General features: G+C 41.7%; 1 protein-coding gene across 6 annotated transcripts in view; it reads left to right on the top strand.

The window, feature by feature from the left end:
- Window positions 1–19590, top strand: part of Mark3 (microtubule affinity regulating kinase 3) — a 78274-nt gene that overhangs the window by 20909 nt on the left and 37775 nt on the right. For all 6 annotated transcript variants that reach the window (XM_052184974.1, XM_052184973.1, XM_052184971.1 and 3 more), the window contains exons 3-5: window positions 5424–5477; window positions 12927–12975; window positions 15824–15889. In XM_052184974.1, the coding sequence (XP_052040934.1) occupies window positions 5424–5477; window positions 12927–12975; window positions 15824–15889 (169 nt within the window). The remainder of the gene's footprint in view (window positions 1–5423; window positions 5478–12926; window positions 12976–15823; window positions 15890–19590) is intronic.

Here is a 19590-nt window from a genome sequence, read left to right as displayed (position 1 = left end):
ACTTGTGAATGAATTGTATTCTCCTCTCTAGCCTTGACCTGACTGATCCACCACAGTGACCGTACCCTATCATGCTCTTTCTTCCTGATCACAAGGTTTCAGTGCTGTTTCAACTTTCCAGGCTCCCGGTCTGAGCCAAGGTTTATCTGGTATTTGAGTCAAGCCAGTGTGGAGGAAAAGAGAATTTCCTCATCGGGTTTCCTTGCTATATATATATGTTAAATGATTATCTTTCACTCACTGCAGCTTTGAGCATTTTCATATACTTTAGCGGAGCTGCATACAACATATATGACTATTTTTGAAAAGCAGTCCCTGAGTGGAGTACTGGCTCAGGAGTTAGGAGCAGTGCTGTACAGGGCAGTAATCCCGGCCCAGCCCTCAGGAGGCAGGCAGAGCTGCACAGGAACTCTGTCTCATAAAACCCCAAACCCCCAAAACATGTAAGAACAGAAACAGGATAGACTCTTTAGAATAGGAAGGTGTTTAAAACCAGAAGAAACTGGCAGTTGTGAAGAGCAATATTAAACTTAGAAACCAGGTTTCAGAAGAAAATGGGAAAATGCCTCCAGACTGCCGGATTTGCCCTGAGAATGCAGATGATGACCAGAAAAGAAATAAATTCCAAATATACCATGTAAAAATCCTTACGAAAATAAAGTTTAGGGGCTGGAGAAGCGACTCTATGCTTAAGTGTATTGCAGTTTGTTTTTCCAAAGGTCCCAGGCTTAATTCCTAGCACTCACATGGTAGTTCACAGCTGCCTCTTAACTGCAGTTCCACGGGACCCCACACCCTTACACAGATACACAGGCAAATATCGCCAGTGCACATAAAACTGAATATAGGTCATAAAAAAAGAACGTGTTTGAAGAAAATTCTACTTTGAAATACATTTAAAATGCTGGAGATCACATTTTTTCGTTGTCCTATCCAGTTTTAATGTATCTTTGGTTGCTTATTGTAAGTGCTCAAGGCCTTAGATCAGACAGATCATGCTCCTGTGTGACAAAACTTTTCCTGGGGAAACATTACACAAAAATCTCACCCCAGATAGGGGGGCTCATAACAAACCAGTGTATATACCACCACAGTCTAGCTTGGCGACTTCTAAGTCTTATTTGGATGATGTACAGGGATAGAGGTGAGGGGTTACTTCCAGGAGCAGAAATGACTCAGACAGCCATATCATTAAAGCCACCTCAGCACTGGTGGCAGCTCACAGGATTGGGAACCTGGAGTTGTAGGCAGCTCAACAGGTTGGAGAGTGTCGGCTGCAGGGGCCTGCCTCCAGGTAGCCGGTCTGTCTTGAGTCTTTGAAGCTGAACTCCATTTATCTGAGGAGGACTCTTCTGGTTTTTGTTGTTTTGTTTGTTTTGTTTTTCGAGATAGGGTTTCTCTGTGTAACCCTGCCTGGCTTTACTCTCAGGTTTTACTGTGGTACTCTGGTGACGAGGATCCTAGTGAATCTGGTCGGTTTCCAGGACTTCCTGAAGCTATTTTGAGTTGTTTATCCCCCTGATTGAAGGGGCTTCATTACAGGATGGAGTGTTTCACTCTCAGAGGAAACTGCCTAACCGCAGAACAAGTTGGTCTGTAAAGATTAGTAAATAGCCTGGCTCCTTCCCAGAGGAGGTATGTATAGGTACTATTCCAATATCTTATCAGCAAAGACCTTATTTTCTTTTTTAGTAGTTTCCACTTAAATTTATATTTCCCAAATATGGAACTAGTATTTTGACTTTCACATGCATACACATACATTCTCCACATTTTTCTCCATTCTGTGCTGCCCTGGAGCAGGTGGGCAGTCTTCTCACCCTGGAGGCAGAGTCATTGCTACAATGTTTCCCCTTGTTCCTGGAGGCTAACAGATTCACAGCCAATCAGCAATGTGTTTTAGACCAAGTTCAGTAGTTTTTAAAAATCATTCAACCTTGGCTGCAAGATGGTTCACTGTGGGTGAAGGTTCCTGTGTCTTTGCCTCGTGAGATAATCTAAATTTAATCTCTGGAACCCCTACAGTGGATAGAGAGAATTGACTTCAGACAGTTGTCATCCGTGGCATGCATGTGTGCACATACATATGTGTGTGCACAGTAGATAGATAGACAGACATACAGACAAAATAATTTTACTTTTTGAAGACAGGGCTTCTCTGTGTAGCCTTGGCTGTCCGGGAACTTGACCTAAAGACCAGGCTGGCCTCAAACTCACAGAGATCTGCTTCTGCCTCCTAAGTGCAGGGATTAAAGGTGTGAATTACCAAGTCGGGCACAAAAAGAAATCTTTTGTTTGTTTGTTTGTTTGTTTTTTGTTTTTTGGATTTGTTTTTTTTCGAGACAGGTTTTCTCTGTGTAGCCCTGGCTGTCCTGGAACTCACTCTGTAGACCAGGCTGGCCTCAAACTCAGAAATCCATCTGCCTCTGCCTCCTAAGTGCTGGGATTATAGGCATGCACCACCACCGCCCGGCCACAAAAATAAATCTTAAAAACAATTTTTGTACTAATACTTTTAAACTATTTACTTTTTAAATTTTTACACAAAGAGAAAGTAGAATTTTCCAGAGGCGATATGATAACATTCATCACAACAGATCAAGCATATATCCAGAAGCTGGCGCACACCACCTTTAATCCCAGCACTCAGGCAGAGGCAAGCAGATTTGTGTGAAGTCAAAGCCAGCCTGGTCTACAGAGCTGTTTAGTAAGAACCTGTTTTAAAAACAAGGAATTCCCAATTCCTCAGAAAATTAGACATAGTACTACCTGAGGACCCAGCTGTACCACTCCTGGGCATATAACCAGAAGATGCTCCTACATGTAATAAGGACACATGCTCCACTATGTTCATAGCTGCCTTATTTATAATAGCTAGAAGCTGGAAAGAACCTAGATGTCCTTCAACAGAGGAATGGATACAGAAAATGTGGTATATTTACACAATGGAAGACTACTCAGCTATTAGAAACAATGAATTCATGAAATTCTTAGGCAAATGGATGGAACTAGAAAGTGTCATCCTGAGGGAGGTAACCCAATCATAAGTGGATATTAGCCCAAAAGCTTGGAATAAACAAGATACAGTTCACAGACCACAGGGAGCTCAAGAAAAAGGAAGATCAAAGTGTGGGTGCTTTGGTTTTTCTGAGAAAGGGAACAAAATACTCACAGGAGCAATTATAGAGACAAAGTGTGGGGCAGAGACTGAAGGAAAGGCCATTCAGAGACTGTCCTGCCTGGGGATTCATCCTATAAACAGTCACCAAACCCTGACACTATTGTGGATGCTAAGAAGTGCTTGCTGAAAGGAGCCTGATATGTCTGTCTCCTGAGGGGCCTTGCCAGAGCCTTGCAGATACAGAGACAGATGCTAGCAGTCAACCGTTGGACTGAGTGCAGGGTACCCAATGGAGGAGTTGGAGGGAGGACTGGAGGAGATTTGCAGCCTCCTGGGTAGAATGATGATGTCGGCCAACCAGATCCCCCAGGGGTCCCTAATCCATCAACCAAGGGGTACACATGGTTTCAGCCACATTTGTGGTGGAGGGATATCTTGTTGGGCATTGGTGGGAGAAGAGGTTCTTGGTCCTATGAAGGCTCGATAGATGCCCCAATGTGGGGAATGGAGGTGGGGTGGCTGGAAGTGGGTTGGATGGAGGAGTATCCTCATGGAGGCAGGGGGAGGGAGGACAGATTAGTTTTCTGGGAGGAGGGGGGAAAAGGGAATAACATTTGAAATGTAAATGACTATATTCAATAAACATAAATAAAAAAACCCCAAGGAATTCCATTAAGTATGTTATGGTAACACAATGGGTTTATTGTTATTTTGTAATGAATGCTTGTTTTTATAATTTTTTTGTTTTCATTTATGCTGTGATAAATATTGACAGACACAACTCAGCCTTAAAGGATCATCAATAATCCTTAAGAAGGATGTAAAGGCACCAAGAAGTAGGAGAATCATTGGCATGGAAAGTTGACTTCTTGTCCCAGGCGCCGACTGCTATGCTTTCTTCAGTGGTTTACAGGATCCTAGTTGTGCGGGATGCACAGTAGGAAGTGGGCTGGCTCCCCTGCCTCTTTTCAGGCAGTCTGTTGACTAATCTGCACCTTAAATGGGAAGTTGAATGCAGTTCATATGCTACTCATAGCTAATCCTTTCCTTCTTAAGTTCCCCCCACTTAACACATGTAGTCTGTAGATCTCTCTCTCTTTTTTTTTTTTTTTAATTTACTTATTTATTTATTTTGGTTTTTCGAGACAGGCTTTCTCTGTGTAGCCCTGGCTGTCCTGGAATTCACTCTGTAGACCAGGCTGGCCTTGAACTCAGAAATCCGCCTGCCTCTGCCTCCCTAGTGCTGGGATTACAGTTGTGCACCACCACGCCCAGATGATCTTTTCTTTTTTTAATTTCTTTTTTTGTTGCTGGGTATCAATCAAAACCCAAGGCCTTGTGCTTGGTATGAACATGTTCTTAACATGGGACTTTTCTCCCGGCCATCTTAATGTAACAGGTGATAAGCTTACCAGGTGAGGACACTCATTCATCCATTTACTAAATATGAGTGAAACTAATGCCTTCTAATGCGTAAGAAATACGCATTATTAGAAGCTATAGTTTCTCCCTGTGTGCTAGTGGGCTTTTGTTTTTGTTTTTCCCCCCGCAAATACTATTTGCTAGTAGATGCTCTTTCTGAACAAAAGTTGCCAGGTGACACCCTTTTCTGCCTCTGTGTATGTTTTTCTTGACTGTCTTAAGGATCTTCCCCTTGTTCTTTGAGACCGGTTCCCAGTGTGTTCCTCAGATGCTCTTGAACTGTACTCACCCAGAAGGACAGATGCCTGTGTCTTACCAGGCCTTCTGTCTGGAGTGGGTTTCTTGCTGTTGCTAGATGTTTTCAGATTCAGCACCAACTTACTTCATTACTTATGAAAGCTCTGTGTGCAAGACACTCCCAGTATCTTAGGCTAAATATTCATTCTTTTCAGGTTTCTGCCCTAGGATTTCAAAGTCTGCTGAAATTAGTTTCAGTAAATAGCAGAGTAAGGACGGGGGATAAAGGTCAGGAGTGGCTTGGCGTGAGGGGCGCTCTCTAGCCAGCACTGCTGCCCAGGAACGAGATCTGCTACACTGGATACAAGTTTTGAAGTATTCATTCTGTGATATTTTGAGGGAAGAATAGAGTAGATAATTTCACTTTCTATATAAGTAACAAGTATAAAAAAATGTTAGATCATTTGCATAAGGTTTCATGAGTTGGTCTTAATCATATAATCGTCTTATGAGGTTCTAATTGCTTTGTCATAACCAGCTAAAATTTGCTTTTTAACAATGTGTCATATGTATGAGAATTTACAAACCTGATAATGGTTAATCTATAAGCAAGTTCTGAAAATGTGTAAATACTTTTTTCTAGGTTGCAATAAAAATAATTGACAAAACTCAGTTGAATCCAACAAGCCTACAAAAGGTATGTTGATTTAGTGTTTAATATTTTAAAAAAATGTTCTGTTTGAACTGCTATGTAATTTGCCTCTTAAATCTTTAACTGTCAGTAGTTAGTGCAGCAAAGCTTTCTGTCCTCCAGCGAGTGTAGCTTGCTGGGTGTGACTGTGTTGCATACCTATAACCTCAGCACTTGCAAAGCAGAGGCAGACCCTCCCTCAAGTTTTAAGGATACTCTGGGCTTTTTAATTAGGTATCTCCCTCCTCCCTAAAAAACTTAAGTAAAATTTTTCATCAAAATAGTTGGGTTTGAGGGCAATTTTTAAAAAAATATTTGACTTTTAAGCGAGAATTTTTAAAAACAACATGAAAATATTTTCATTTGAGACATCTTTCCTAAAGTGATACAAATTGAACCCAGTTGAAACAAGAGAAGCCTGCGTTTCTCTCAGCTCATGCTGAAATCTTCAAAAGCTGTGTTTTCCCTGGCTCAGTGATCCACAGTTCTTGTCCTGGGCGCTGCCGGCGCTCCTCTGTCGGCTGTAGTTTGGTGTAGGGCTGAGGCTTCCTGGCTTTTCCCTGTCCAGCTTGGCATGTCTATTGGTGTCATCCCTGTTCAGCTCTGAACTTAGTAGGAGACACAGTCTCACGGTTGTTCATGTAAACCTAGAGATAGCTAGAATTCTACCAGTTTTCCACAAGTTTTAACATAGCCTGTTTCAGGTTGCCTATACTTTCCCTTTGGTTTTGCTTGCTTTAGTTTTTTATTTTACTTGGCCATTGCTATTATTTATTATAAGATACTATGTTTTCTGATTAGCCCAATCATTTGATTATGCATTTTTGCACTTGCATTAATTATTTATAATAGTTAATTATACTTTATATAAATAAGTAGTTAAAACTTAACAATTTGTTTGTGGTATAAGTTCAGGTGTGAACCAGCCACTGAATAAAGACTTGTCCCAAAATTAGAGCTATCTAAAACAAGTAACTTGATAAGTATATTTGATTTATTTGGCAATACTTAAAGGGGTATTAAGTAAGTAGCCTTTTTTTTTTTTTTTGATGAAAATAAGTTACAAGCAGTCATTTTTGTTGTTGTTGTTGTTGTTTTGATTTTTGTTTTTTTGGATTTGGTTTTTTCGAGACAGGATTTCTCTGTATAGCCCTGGCTGTCCTGGAGCTCACTATGTAGACCAGGCTGACCTTGAACTCAGAAATCCGCCTGCCTTTGTCTTCCAAGGTGCTGGGATTACATGCGTGCGCCACCCTTCACCTGCCCCCCCCCACTTCCCCCCCACACACACACATAAGCAGTCTTTATATATTTGTTTCCTACTCTTTAACATTGTTGTTTTTGGGAAAATGGCAACAGGATATGTGGCAGCTTTGCCCATTTTTGGAGCAGTGCTCTAAGAGCTTGTTCTTTCACAATGGTGTTACAGATCGGTAACCATACCTCCCACACCCATCTTGTTTTGTATTTTTTTTTAAACTGGCTTTTTGTGAAGCTTAGGCTGGCTTTGAGCTTGTGGCCATCCTCTTGCCTCTCTGTCCTGGAGTCCTGGGATTACAGTTCCAAGACACTAGGTTCCCACAAAGAGTAATCCATGACTAGTGACATAAAGACTTGAATCTGCCCTGGAAATCAGTATCAGTTTAGTCACATTCTGCCGTCTCCTGTATAGTTCATTTATGTTGCCATTGCCTGAAGGTGTTCACCCGCTCACCCAGGCAGTTTTGAACATATCTTAAAATTGTGTTGGTTTTATTATATTCAGGCTGGCACACTGAGTCAGATAGGTTTACTAAATGCATGTAAGTAAATTGAAAATTGATATTATTTTCATAGATGAGCCTTTTTGTTTTTCCAAAGTGAAAAACTATAAAGTGAAGATTTCTTTTTCCCCATTGTTTTTGTATTTTTACCTCCAACTACTTTTAATCACTACTGGGGTCAGTTTTTAGTGAATTCTGTAATGTTTTATGCATGTAGTAGTTTTGAAAACAAACAGTAATAATAAAAATCTTAGTGTTCCTGGTTTACAAAGCATTATTAGATCCAGTTTGGTTAAATACTAGGTAGTTTTGCTCAATCTTGTTATATTAAATTCAAGTCTGTCATTAAGTGCAAGTAATGTTGGGCATGATGGTGCAGGCCTTTAGTCCCAGCTCTGGAGAGGCAGGAGCAGGCAGGTCTCTGTGAGTCTGAGGCCGGCCAGGTCCGTAAAGCAAGTTCCCGGACAGCCAGGGCTATTGGACAGAGAAACCCTGTCTCAAAAAACCAAACAAACAAACAAAAACAAAGCAAGTTATGCAGCTGTACTAGTGTGTTTATAAATCCTAGCCCTGGGGAGACAGAGGCAGGTGGATCTTGTTGGCTGGTCACCTAGTCTGCTTTGCAAGTTCCAGGCCAGTGAAAGGCCCAGAACATAAATAATAAACAAATAAATAATAGAGTGAATGGCACCTGAAGATTGACACCCGAAGTTGTTGTCTGACCTCTAAACTTATGTTTAAATACATTTAGGTTTGTTGAGACAAAGTTTCTTTGTGTATCCCCGGCTGTCCTGCAACTCCCTTCATAGATCAGTCTGGCCTGGAACTCAGAGATCCTCTTGCCTCCGCCTCCCAAGCTCTGGGATTAAAGGTGTGCACTGCTGTGTTGAGGCATGTCTGTGTATTAAGTGTAACCCAGCTAAAGAGAATGTTTTCCTTCAGTCTTGGAAATAGTCTGTCAGCAAAGGAGCAATGCTTAAGCCCATGTGAAGCCAGACTGCATGGACTGCCAGGCACTATTCTGTGGACAGTGAGCAATACACTAAGCCAGGTGAAGATCTTGCTCTCTTGGACAATACTGTGAAGGAAACCAAAACTGGCTGGATTCACTATTATTTTCTCGTAGTCTTCTTTCTGTGCTATATGGTTCTGTGATTTCTGGTTTTACCCAGCTTGAGCTAATTCTTAGAGATAACAAATTAATGTCCCTTAAGTGTGCCTTTCATATGTAAAGCAGACATTTCAGAGCCTGTATTTGAAACCACCTTCTCTAGCTAACTCTTAAATAACACCCCAGGGTCATAAGTCTGCTAGAGACAGCGTGTGTCAGAGTTTCTGAGATTCTCCCAAATAGCCGGTCCAGGCCCAGCTTCTTGTCTAGTTTCCCTTTCCCTGGAAGCCACAATGAAGGCCTACCTGTAAACACTTGTAATACGTGTTACCACATGACTGCCAACAAAGAGAACAGTTTTTCCAAGAGGAGGGGACCCACCACAATATGCAGAATTGCCAGTGACCAGCCTGGCACCCAGGTTAGACTGAGCAGGCAGCAATGGGGTAAAAGTTGCTTACTACTTGGCAATTTTATACCTTTCTTAAACCAAAAAGCTGGTGGCTTCTGGCCATTAACTCCTGCTGATAACAGCAGGAGATTAAGAAGAAAACTTAGTCCAGAGCAGCCAGAGCTACACAGAGAAACCCTGTTTCAAAAAAATTAAACAAAAGTGAAAAAAAAAAAAACCCTACCTTGTAATAGTCTGAATATTCTAAATAACAAAATGTGTTACTTTCTGTTAAGAGAAATCTGTCAACTGGGTGGCAGGCACATGCCTTTGATCCCAGCAGCAGGGAGGCAGAGACTGGTGGATCTCTCAGTTCAAGGCCAACCTGGTCTACAAAGCTAGTGCCAGGACAACCAGGGCTACACAAAGAAAGGATGTGTGGTGCATGTTTTTTTAAGCATAGTATCTGGGAATCAGAGGCAGGTAGCTTTCTGTGAGTTCAAGGCTATCCTGGTCGACTTAGCAAACTTCAGGTATACCAGCTACATAGTGGGACCTTGTCTTGTGGGGGAAAAGGAAAGATAGAGAAAAGAGGGAGGTGTTGGAGAGATAGCTCCGCAGTTATGAGCAGTGGCTTCTCTTTTATACGGCTCAGATTGGGTTCTCAGTACCAGGTGGTGGTTCATAGTTTTCTGTATTGTCTGTAGTTCCTGGGACCAAGCGCTCTTTTCTGGCCTCCACAGCACCGCTTGCACACTTACATGCAGGCAGAACACTTATGTCCATTAAATACATTTTTTTTTCCTGAGACAGGGTTTCTCTGTGTAGCTCTGGCTGTCCTGGAACTCACTCTGTAGACCAGGCTGGCCTCGAACTCAGAAATCCACCTGCCTCTGCCTCCCAAGTGCTGGGATTACAGGTGTGCGCCACCACTGCCCGGCAAATAAATAATTTTTAAAAATCCTTCAAAAATAATTATTTTCATTTGTCAAAAGAACTCTGACAGCTCTGTTATAAAACTTCTTGCAAACAGGATTTAAGAAATGTGGTCACTAGAATGCTAAGGAGGCTGGCTCAAACCCGATGAGACTTAATGTTTTTGTTGTTTGTTATTGTTGTTGTTCAAATACAGGCCTTCTTTGTGTGTCCCTGGCTGTCCTGGAACTTGCTTCGATGTAGACCAGGCTGGCCTCCAACCCAAAAGGTCTTCCTGCCTCTGCCTATTTAGTACTGGGATTAAAGGCATGCACCACCACACCTGGTTCCTTAGTGCTTTTTTGCAGATATCCATTAAGTGCTTTTGTTTCTGCTGTGTGCCAAACTTGGTTTCAGGTCCTGTGGAGGGATGACATGATAATAAACATGCACGTACAAGCCTGTGTAGAACATGGTAGTGCTTACCTTTAATCCTAGAACTTGGGAGCTAGAGGCAGACAGATCTCAGCAAGTTTGAAGCCAACCTGGTCTGCATAGTGAGTTCAGTACAAGCAAGCTAAGCCTATACAGTAAGACCTTGTCTTGGTGGAAAAAGGTGTCAGTATCCCTTCTTTTGGGGAGATACTCAAGACATTTCAGGGAAGAAGTGAGGTGATAATTGTGGTGTCAAACAGGAGACTCATTTAGATAATTCTGCCTGGTATTTGATGGATGAAAAGAAGAGATTTTCTAAGAATGGAGCATGTCCCAGTATGGGCATTTGTGGTCTTGGTACAGTATCCTAAGGTAGATTGTAACAGTGGATTGTGGAGTCTTCTAGTTTAGGGCTTGTGAAAACAGTTGAGAGATAGAAATGATAACTACAGATTCAACTCTAATATATTATAATATCTCTGTTATCTCTGTTTGCTTGGCAAAGGGAGGCCAGAAAAGAAGCCAGTCTGAATGGTTGTCAGGAGTGTGGGTGTGTTTGTCTGGTCCAGAAAATAATCTACAATAGTCAAAATTGGGTCTTGAATGAATGAGTTTATTCAGTATACAGCAAACCAAAATAAAAGAATAAGTAGCAAATAGAATTTAGACAGACAGCAACCAACAAACACCATCAAATCGCCATCAAATCGGGCATTTGGAAAATCGGGCAGACATCAACTAGGAAAGCTCTTTTAAGACAGCTAGCTGGAATTTCCAATAGAGAGACTCTTGGACAGAGGAGAGTGTTCCCCTCAGATGAGGTTTCCAAGTAAAAAACTTTAAACATCTGGAAGGCAACATCATTACATTAGTATTTGGAGCATCCAGTAGAAGCAAGCTGGCTGGCTATGGAAGTTGAGACAGTTAGATGGAGTTTTCAGTTGAACTTTGTCTCCGGGCTGAGCCTTCCATGACTTTTAGGTGCTTTTATATCGTGGGATAAACAATAGTAACCTCTTTTGGAAATAGTTTGCCTTCTAGCTGTTCTTAAAGCTGTTTTGACTTTGGGCTGTTTTGCTGTTACCTTCTCCCTGTCACAGAGTTAGGGGAGCCATCCTCAAACAAGGAGTCTTGGAAGACACTTGACATAACCACACTTGGGTTTGAGGCTCAGGAGGTGTAAGCCAGATTCCAGAATTCTTATAGCACATGACACGTTTTTAATATAATGAACATTCCAGAGTGGCAGTCTTCTCAACTCAGAACACAAAATATAGAACCAACAGAAGGTATTTCAGTTGGAAATAAAAGCATTTCTGTTCTGCTGGATGTGGTGGCTCATGACTCTGGAGGCATGGCAACTTACAACCATCAGGCACTCCATCCAGTTCCAGGGATCAGATGCTCAACTGCCCTCTTTGACTTCCTAGGGCACCAGGAGCACATGCAGTGCACATAAACACATGCACGCAACCCAGGCATTTCCTCTGTCTAGCTTTCTCAGGCACTTATGCCCGCTTGCACTCCCCCATAATTAAATATCATAAAGTGCGCTGGGCAGTGGTGGCGCATGCCTATAATCCCAGCACTCTGGGAGGCAGAGGCAGGCGGATTTCTGAGTTCGAGGCCACCCTGGTCTATAGAGTGAGTTCAAGGACAGCCAGGGCTACACAGAGAAACCCTGTCTCGAAAAAAAAAACAAATCCAAAAAACCAAAAACCAAAAAAAAAAAAAATCATAAAGTGCCTAAGATAGGAGTCCATACAGTCCTTGTCCTTAAGATATGAGCTCAGATTATACCAGAATCTGCCTCTAGCCACCTCCCTAGAGCTGTTCATTTAAATTTAGGTTAGACACAATGGACAGAGCAGGCAAAGTGGGAAGCCTGGGCTCTCTCACCAGTTCCTTCAGCAGATGCTGCAGTCTGTTGATCCAGGCCTTTCCAAGCTGTGTTCCCCATAGAAAGAAAGGAAATACAACTTTGGAAGAGGTTGGCCAAAATGAACTCTGCCTCTTGGTAGCTTTTGGATCCTGTTGTTAATCCAGTCCACAGTGGTACATTTCTTCCCCTCTCCAAGTCCTCAGCATATGTCTCTACCACACATTGTGTTATTTGTGTGTACTACATCTCTGCACATTCTGCCTCAGCCATATTGGCAAAGTCTGGTTCCCTGGTGTAGTTGTGTGCTGTAGCTTGGCAAGGGCTTGGCTCTCAGGGGAGGGCTCTTTCTTTGTACTACCTCAAACCCTGAAAGAGGCGGGGCCAATTTTATGCTGTTCTAAGACAGGGACCCTGATGGCCAAACATTTTCTCCAGCTTCTGCTCATTTTGACTTAGTATCACATTGGTAATCCAGCCAAGTGTAGCTGTGTGCTGTGTGGTTTGGAGGGCCTGCACTGCAGATGGCTCCCACTGTGCTGTCACCATTCCCCCTCTCCACCCAGGACTGCCCAACCCATACCATTCAGAATCTTACTAGAGAATCGTTTGGAATCATGTCATCTTAATAGAGTTCCCTGGGTCTGCACAGGTTTTTCTTGTCCCTCAGGCTTGTGAACAAGCTACTCTAATCTAAATCTAACCTTGTTTTCAAAGACGGCAAAGTAAATTGAGAGTGTGGCACTCATTCCTCTCAGGACTACTGCTGTGTCCATTAGTGGAAGCTTGGTAACAGGATATAAACGTACTGCAGGGTTATTCTGGATTTCTGTGTTATCTTATTCTTAGGAATAGGGTAAAAAATGTAAATAATGAAACAGTTATCTAAAAGAAAGTTTATTTGTACTGTAAGCAGAATATAACACTTAATAACATAAGGATTTGTCTTTTGCTTTTTTAGCTCTTCAGAGAAGTAAGAATAATGAAGATTTTAAATCACCCAAACATAGGTACTTTCTGTTTTCTTAATTACTTTGGGGTTTAAATATGCAGTCTTGAAGATATGTTATAAAGCTAAAATAAACATGCATTTCTGAAGTGATGGGAAGTTCCATTCCTCCTCCCCCACTCCCCCCTGGTTGTTTTGTTTGTTTGTTTGTTTAATAAAATATATATATAAGGTAGTTTGTACTAGCTCTTTGAAATTCAGGTATTAAGCATTTGACTTAAGTTTTAGTGCCATAAGAATATCTGTAATCGGGCTGATTAATTTACATTTCATTAGTTAGTAATATTTTCAAAGAGTAGTATATAAAATATGGGGTACATGCTGTATAATGTAATTGTATAGGAACTATCCATGTGTCCTGTGTACATGGCTGTGACAAGCATTTAGAGAAGAGGATAGGACCTTGTCCTGCTCTCATAATTGTAGGACCAAGATGAAACACAGAAATTCTGCACTAGTGAAAACATTTGAATCTATAAGTCATAACAGGGCCTTTTAAATACTGATTGTATTTTTATAAAATAATGGCTCCTTTATTCTTTTAGTTTCTCAGCATAGCCCTGGATGTACTGGAACTTGCTCTGTAGACCAGGCTGGCCTTGAACTCACAGATATCCACCTCTGCCTTCAGATGCTGGGATTAAGACCCAGTACCTCCCAACTCCTTTATTTTAAAAATATTATTTCAAGAGGAAATGAGATGGGTAATGTTATGTTTAACATTGTTGTTTTATGCACTACTGTGCAGAAAAATGTTACTAAGCTATCATTCTTTAAGGGTATTAATGAAAAATCACAAGAAGTATAATGATAAAAAAAATCTTTGTTTTTCATTTCAATTCTTTGAGGTTAATCATTAATATATGGATTTTAGATTCTAATTTTTCACCAAAAATGTATTTTATCCCTACTGGTCAGAATTTCATCACTAAATGTTTGATCACTATTGTCCCTGGGATCAAAGCGCAAGTGCAAAGTGAACTTGACAGGTCACAGTTCTCCACGTCCCTGACAGAACACATTTAAATTTTGGTTTGGTTTTATGGTTCTTTTGGTTCTATGGTTTGTTTGTTTTTTCATGTTTTGATTTTTGGGGTTTGTTTGTTTGTTGTTTTGTTTTGTTTTTGGGGTTTTTGGGGGGGTTTGTTTTTGGAAACAGGGTTTCTTGTATCCCTGGCTACCTCTGTCTCCAAAGTGCTGGGATTAAAGATTAATGCCATATTGAGTTAAAGAATTTTCTCGAAAGAGCTATTATCAGCTTTCACATATTAAGAATAGTTTCTTCTTAGGTTGCTTATTTACCAGCACTGCTCTAACCTTCTCGGACTAGTTTTCTTAGCAGTTTGAACCTAGAAGCTAAGTAATGGCCTGAGAATCTGATCAGTTCATTTACACTTTCAACCACCTTATCAGGTGTTTTCTCTGGTTTGTCTAGTATCTTATTAAGTCATCATAAAACACCAAAGAAATCATTTAATTGCATCCTGTTTTTTTGAGAAAAGTTTAAAGAAAATAAGAAACCAAGTAGGTCTGTATACTAGTGACTTAATAGCTTGAGATTTACTTTATTTTCCTTTTAAAATGTTTATTAATTGATATGTTGTAGCTTTTTAAAAAATATATTCTCTTTTCTTTTTTATTTATTATTATATGTAAGTACACTGAAGCTGTCTTCAGACACCCCAGAAGAGGGCATCAGATCTCTTTATGGATGGTTGTGAGCCACCTTGTGGTTGCTGGGATTTGAACTCAGGACCTCTGGAAGAGCATTCAGTGCTCTTAACCGCTGAGCCATCTCTCCAGCCCCCAATATGTTGTAGCTTTATGTAGAAATAGAAAGTTCTATCTAAACAAAGAAGCCATCATAGTAAAATTTTACTGACAACCCCCTCCTCCCTGAAAATCATTATTTTGTTTGCTTTGTTTTGTTTGGGCATTTGTTTCATTTTATTTTTTGAAACAGGGCTTCAATATGTAGCTTTCACTATCCTGGAACTCAGGACATCCTATGTAGACCAGGATGGCCTCTGTTTTTGTTGTTGTTGTTTTTGTTTGTTTGTTTGTTTGTTTTTTAAGAGTTCTAGAGGGTAGGAATTTAACTTGGTGATAGAATATTTTCCTAGCAAGCCTAAGATCCTGGGACCCTGGGCTCAGATCTCAGCTCTAGAGGAAAGGGGAAAAGTTATTTTTGCTGATCTAGGAACCCCCTCTTACCTTCTAGAGAGGCGGAAGCAGGAATCCCTAACTCCACAGCTGTCTGAGCTATAATGAGTTCAAGGCCAGCCTTACAATTTAGAGCTTATCTCAAAATAAATACTAAAAAAATTGGGGATACCACTTGCATTACTACAAAAAATGGAATTGGCACATTTCCCTTTAATTCTAGTTTTACTCTCAGATTATTAACAAGGAACCTAGTTCTCTGAGAGCTGCAGTGAGTTTCCCAAGTTCCAGAAGTCTCAGGTGGGCAGAGAGCTGGAGGGTGGTGGAGGAGAGACTGAAGGATAGTGAGCTGCTAGAAGGAAGGCTCACCCAGACTGACAGACGGCACACACATGCACAGTCGGCACACGTGCAGGAAGAGGTGAGGGCGAGCAGTGAGGAACCAGTCATGGCTGACTGCTGAGCACATTCTCAACACCCAGGAAGCAGCTTTGTGTTTATGCCTCCTTGTTCTTTTACAGAACTCTGTAATCCAGAATTCTTTTCTAACCCCTAAAAACACGTAGAAGGCCAGCTCTCTAAAAATCTTGAACAGGAAGGAGTTGGGGGTTTGTAGCTTATCTGTGCATGTCATGTACATACAGACATCTGTTCTTTTTCATTATCTGTCTTCTCCCCTCCCCCAGTGAAGTTGTTCGAGGTCATTGAAACAGAAAAAACACTCTACTTAATCATGGAGTATGCGAGTGGAGGTAAGCTCTTTATATTGCTACAGCGTGAGAGATGATGTGCATGTATTTTCCCTTTTTTTCTCTTTAAGAGCTATTGCAGCCACAGTGCCCGTATGGATACTGTTTAGGGGATAAGCTAACACTCACCGTGGCAAACAGGGATCAGAGCTAAAACGTTGCCCTGTCAGTGCTGTGGGTTGTGTGGTTGATTGTTAGCGTTCCTGTTTTTATTACATGTCCTTATTATGTATATGTGTAGATGTATGTGCAGCAGCACACTGATAGTGGCCAGAGGACAGTATGCAAGGCTTGGTTCTTTGCTTCCACCGTGGCCTTAAACTCAAATGATTAGGCATGCATGACCAGCACTTTAGCCTCCAAAATTGTCCCTCTGGCTTCACCATTAGCATTGCTGGTTGGTTATAGCCTGCAGCTCTCCTTTTCCATTGTGGTAAATATGTATCACATAAAATTTAGGATCTGAATCTCTCTGTCTATCATGATGACCTTGATCATCTTCCTTTTTTTTTTTGTTTTTTTGTTTTTTTGTTTTGTGTTACAAGATTTTTAGGTGTAGCCTTGGCTATCCTACAATTCATTCTGTAGACCAGGCTAGCCTTGAATTCAGAGATTCACCTGCTTTTGCCTCCCAAGTGTTGGGATTAAAAGCATGTACCACCAATGCCAGGGGTTCTGTTGTTATAATAAACACCATGATCAAAAGTAGGTTGGGGAGGAAAGGGTTTATTTGACTTATACTTCCATGTCATAGTCCATCATTGATGAAAGTCAAGACAGGAACTCAAAGAGGGCAGGAAGCAGAGGCCGGAGCTGATTCCAAGGCCCTGGAGGGGAGTGCTGAGCGGGCTTCTCCTCATGGCTTGCTCAGCCTGCTTTCTTAGAGCCCAGGACTACTAGCCTACGGATGGGGTTAAAAGCACTGCCTGCTCTTCCAGAGGTCCTGAGTTCGATTCCCAGCACCCACATGTCAGCTTGCAACTGCGTCTAACTCCAGTCCCAGAGGATCTGACATGCTCACACAGATATACATGCAGGCAAACATCAATGCACATGAAATGAAAAAAAAATGAAAATTATAAGTTTGTCATAGGATGGAATGTGTCACAGTGGACGTACTTCTGACACAACTCTTCAGTACTCTGAATTCGTTGTTGACTATGTATTGTGCTTATTTTTCTTTTATTTAAAATTTATTATTTTTATTTATGTATATGTGGGTGAGTCTGCACAAATTTTTGTATACCACATGGGTACTGGTGCCCACAGAGGGCATCTGATTTTCTGAAACTGGAATTAAGAACCAATTGTGCACCTTCTTATGTGGGTGCTGGAAGCTGAGCCCAGGATCTCTGCATGAACAGTGTATACACACACATACCTCTCCAGCATTCTCAGAACAGAGACAGGAGGATTGATGGGACTTACTGGGTCCAGCCCAGCTTTAGTTTCAGTGATAAACCCCAACTCAAGGGAATAAAGCAAAGTGTGATGCAGTAGTATACCTGATGTCTGTCTCTGCCCTCCTCAGCATCTGTTCTCCCTCCTATACATGTGATCATACACACACTGCACACACTTAAACTAGTGTCTTTTTAAAAGGATTGTGGCACACTTGTTTAACCCCATCACTCTGGGAGAACCAAAAGGATCTCTGTGAGTTCAAGGCCAGCCTCTTCTACATAGTAAATACCAGGCCACTGAGAGCTAGATCCTTTGCTTTGTCAGTCTGTTACTGCTTTCTGTTTAAAGTGCCCAGGCTATAGATTATAGCTTAACTGGAAGAGAGGGGAAAGAGCAGGGGTTGGGGGGCATTTCCTGGCTTTGTAAAATGAAGGTGGAATTTGGAAAAGACAGATTCTATAGTGAATCCATCATAGGATATGATGTCTGTTGGGCTGAGTGTCACAGTGGGTGTGTTGATGACGTTCTCAGCAGTATAACTTAAGGTGTCTCACTGTCTGAATATGTCATGTATTGTTGTTAAAATCAGCTAGCCATTCTACAGGACATAGGAAGGACAAAAGTTGTATTAAACTGGCTCATCAGCATCAACCTGAAGCCTTTTCCTTACCCACTCTTCCCTCCTTTCTTTGTGTTTGAAACAGGCTTTTACTGTAGTCATTGCTGCCTCAGAACTAGCTCTGGAGACTAGGCTGATTAAACCCATAGAGATCTACCTTCTGAGTGCTGAAAATGAGGGCATGCATGCTGTGCCTGGCAGGGCCTGTCCATTTGGTAGACTCTAGAATTGCAGAGAAATCATTGATCTCATCTACTTTTTACATAAAATCAAAGCTCAGAAAGGTCAGGCCGGCCATAGCTAGCTGGACTCAAGAATGAGAGGGCTTCTGAAGTCCTTCAGTCCTGGCCTAGCCGTGCTGGCCCAGCTGGGCTTAATCTGAGTGTTAATGCATTTGTAATAGGAACATTTTTTCTAGCTTATAAATTATATCCCTGATTTATAAAACTTACTTACTGTGAGTGTACTTCATAGTGGTAGAAATCTTTTAAGAGGTTTATATTGTATTTGAATTTATAAATAATGATTTGGATATTTGGACCTCATCTATGGTTTGTACAAGTGAGCTGGTTTCATTTACTAATAGTTTTCTTTTATGTATATGAGGTATATGTACATGTGTGTATGCATGGGTTTCATGCTTGTGCATGCATGCCACAGAAAACGGAATCAGTTGGGTTTCTTTCTCTATCATTCTGTTCCTTATTCCTTTGAGGAAGGATCTCTCCTTGAACCTAGAACTAGAGTTTTTCAGCTAGATTGTCAGCTAGTCCGCTGCAGAGATTCTCCTGACCCTCCCTCCCTCTATGGCACTGGGACTGTAGGCCTGTGGAGACCACATCTGCCTTGTTCAGGGATGTGCCAATCCACCTCAAGTCTTGGTTGAGTAAGAAGCACTTTTAATCACTAAGCCAGGTTTCTGCCCCTCCATTTTTTATTTGGTTTTAGTCTGTTTTTAGTGTGGGATAGTGGGGTGTTTTGCAAGGTTTCTTATATCCCAGGCTAGCCACGAGCTTGCTATGTAGCTGTTTGTATGTGTGTTAAAGCAACTTACAGAAGGAAGAGTTTATTTGGGCTTATAGCTCCAAAGAGATAAGCGTTCATCTTGGCAGGAAGACATGGCAGTCATGGCAGAAGGGTCAGGAAGCTGAGTGCTCCCATTTCAACCGCCAGCACTAGGCAGAGAGAACACACTGGAAGCAGGGTTCACACTCGAAAAGCCCACTCCAGTGAGCATGTAGTCTTTCTTCAGCAAGGCTGACCCATGAAACCTCCCCAAAGAACTGTGAACCAAGAATCCAAATACCAGAGTGCATAGGAGCTCCCGTTTAAACTACCGTAGTAGCCAGACATGGCACTGAACTTCTGGGCCTTCTTCCACTTCCCTGGCGATGGGGTTGCGGCTTGGTAGGCACACCACCATACCAAGCTCTCTTGGCATCACCTTCTTCCTCTCCTGAGCCCCACTGCTCACTACTGCTGCATACCCCACAACTTGTGTTTGGCTTGACTGCTGTGTGGACACTGCCATGGGCTCCCATCCTTCCTCCTCATCCCGACTCTTCCCGCTCTGGAATTCAGTGATCCTTCTATAAAGTCAGTGCTAGGTTCTCATCTCATTTCGAGTATAGCAGAGCTCTTTCCAAAATCTACTGAACTCTTGTGGACCTGCCCTGCATTT

Source organism: Apodemus sylvaticus, chromosome 6 (genome assembly GCF_947179515.1).
Source record: "Apodemus sylvaticus chromosome 6, mApoSyl1.1, whole genome shotgun sequence".
NCBI classification, from domain to species: domain Eukaryota; kingdom Metazoa; phylum Chordata; class Mammalia; order Rodentia; family Muridae; genus Apodemus; species Apodemus sylvaticus.
Note: the sequence above shows the minus strand (reverse complement) of the source record. Positions and strands in the feature narration are given on the sequence as shown.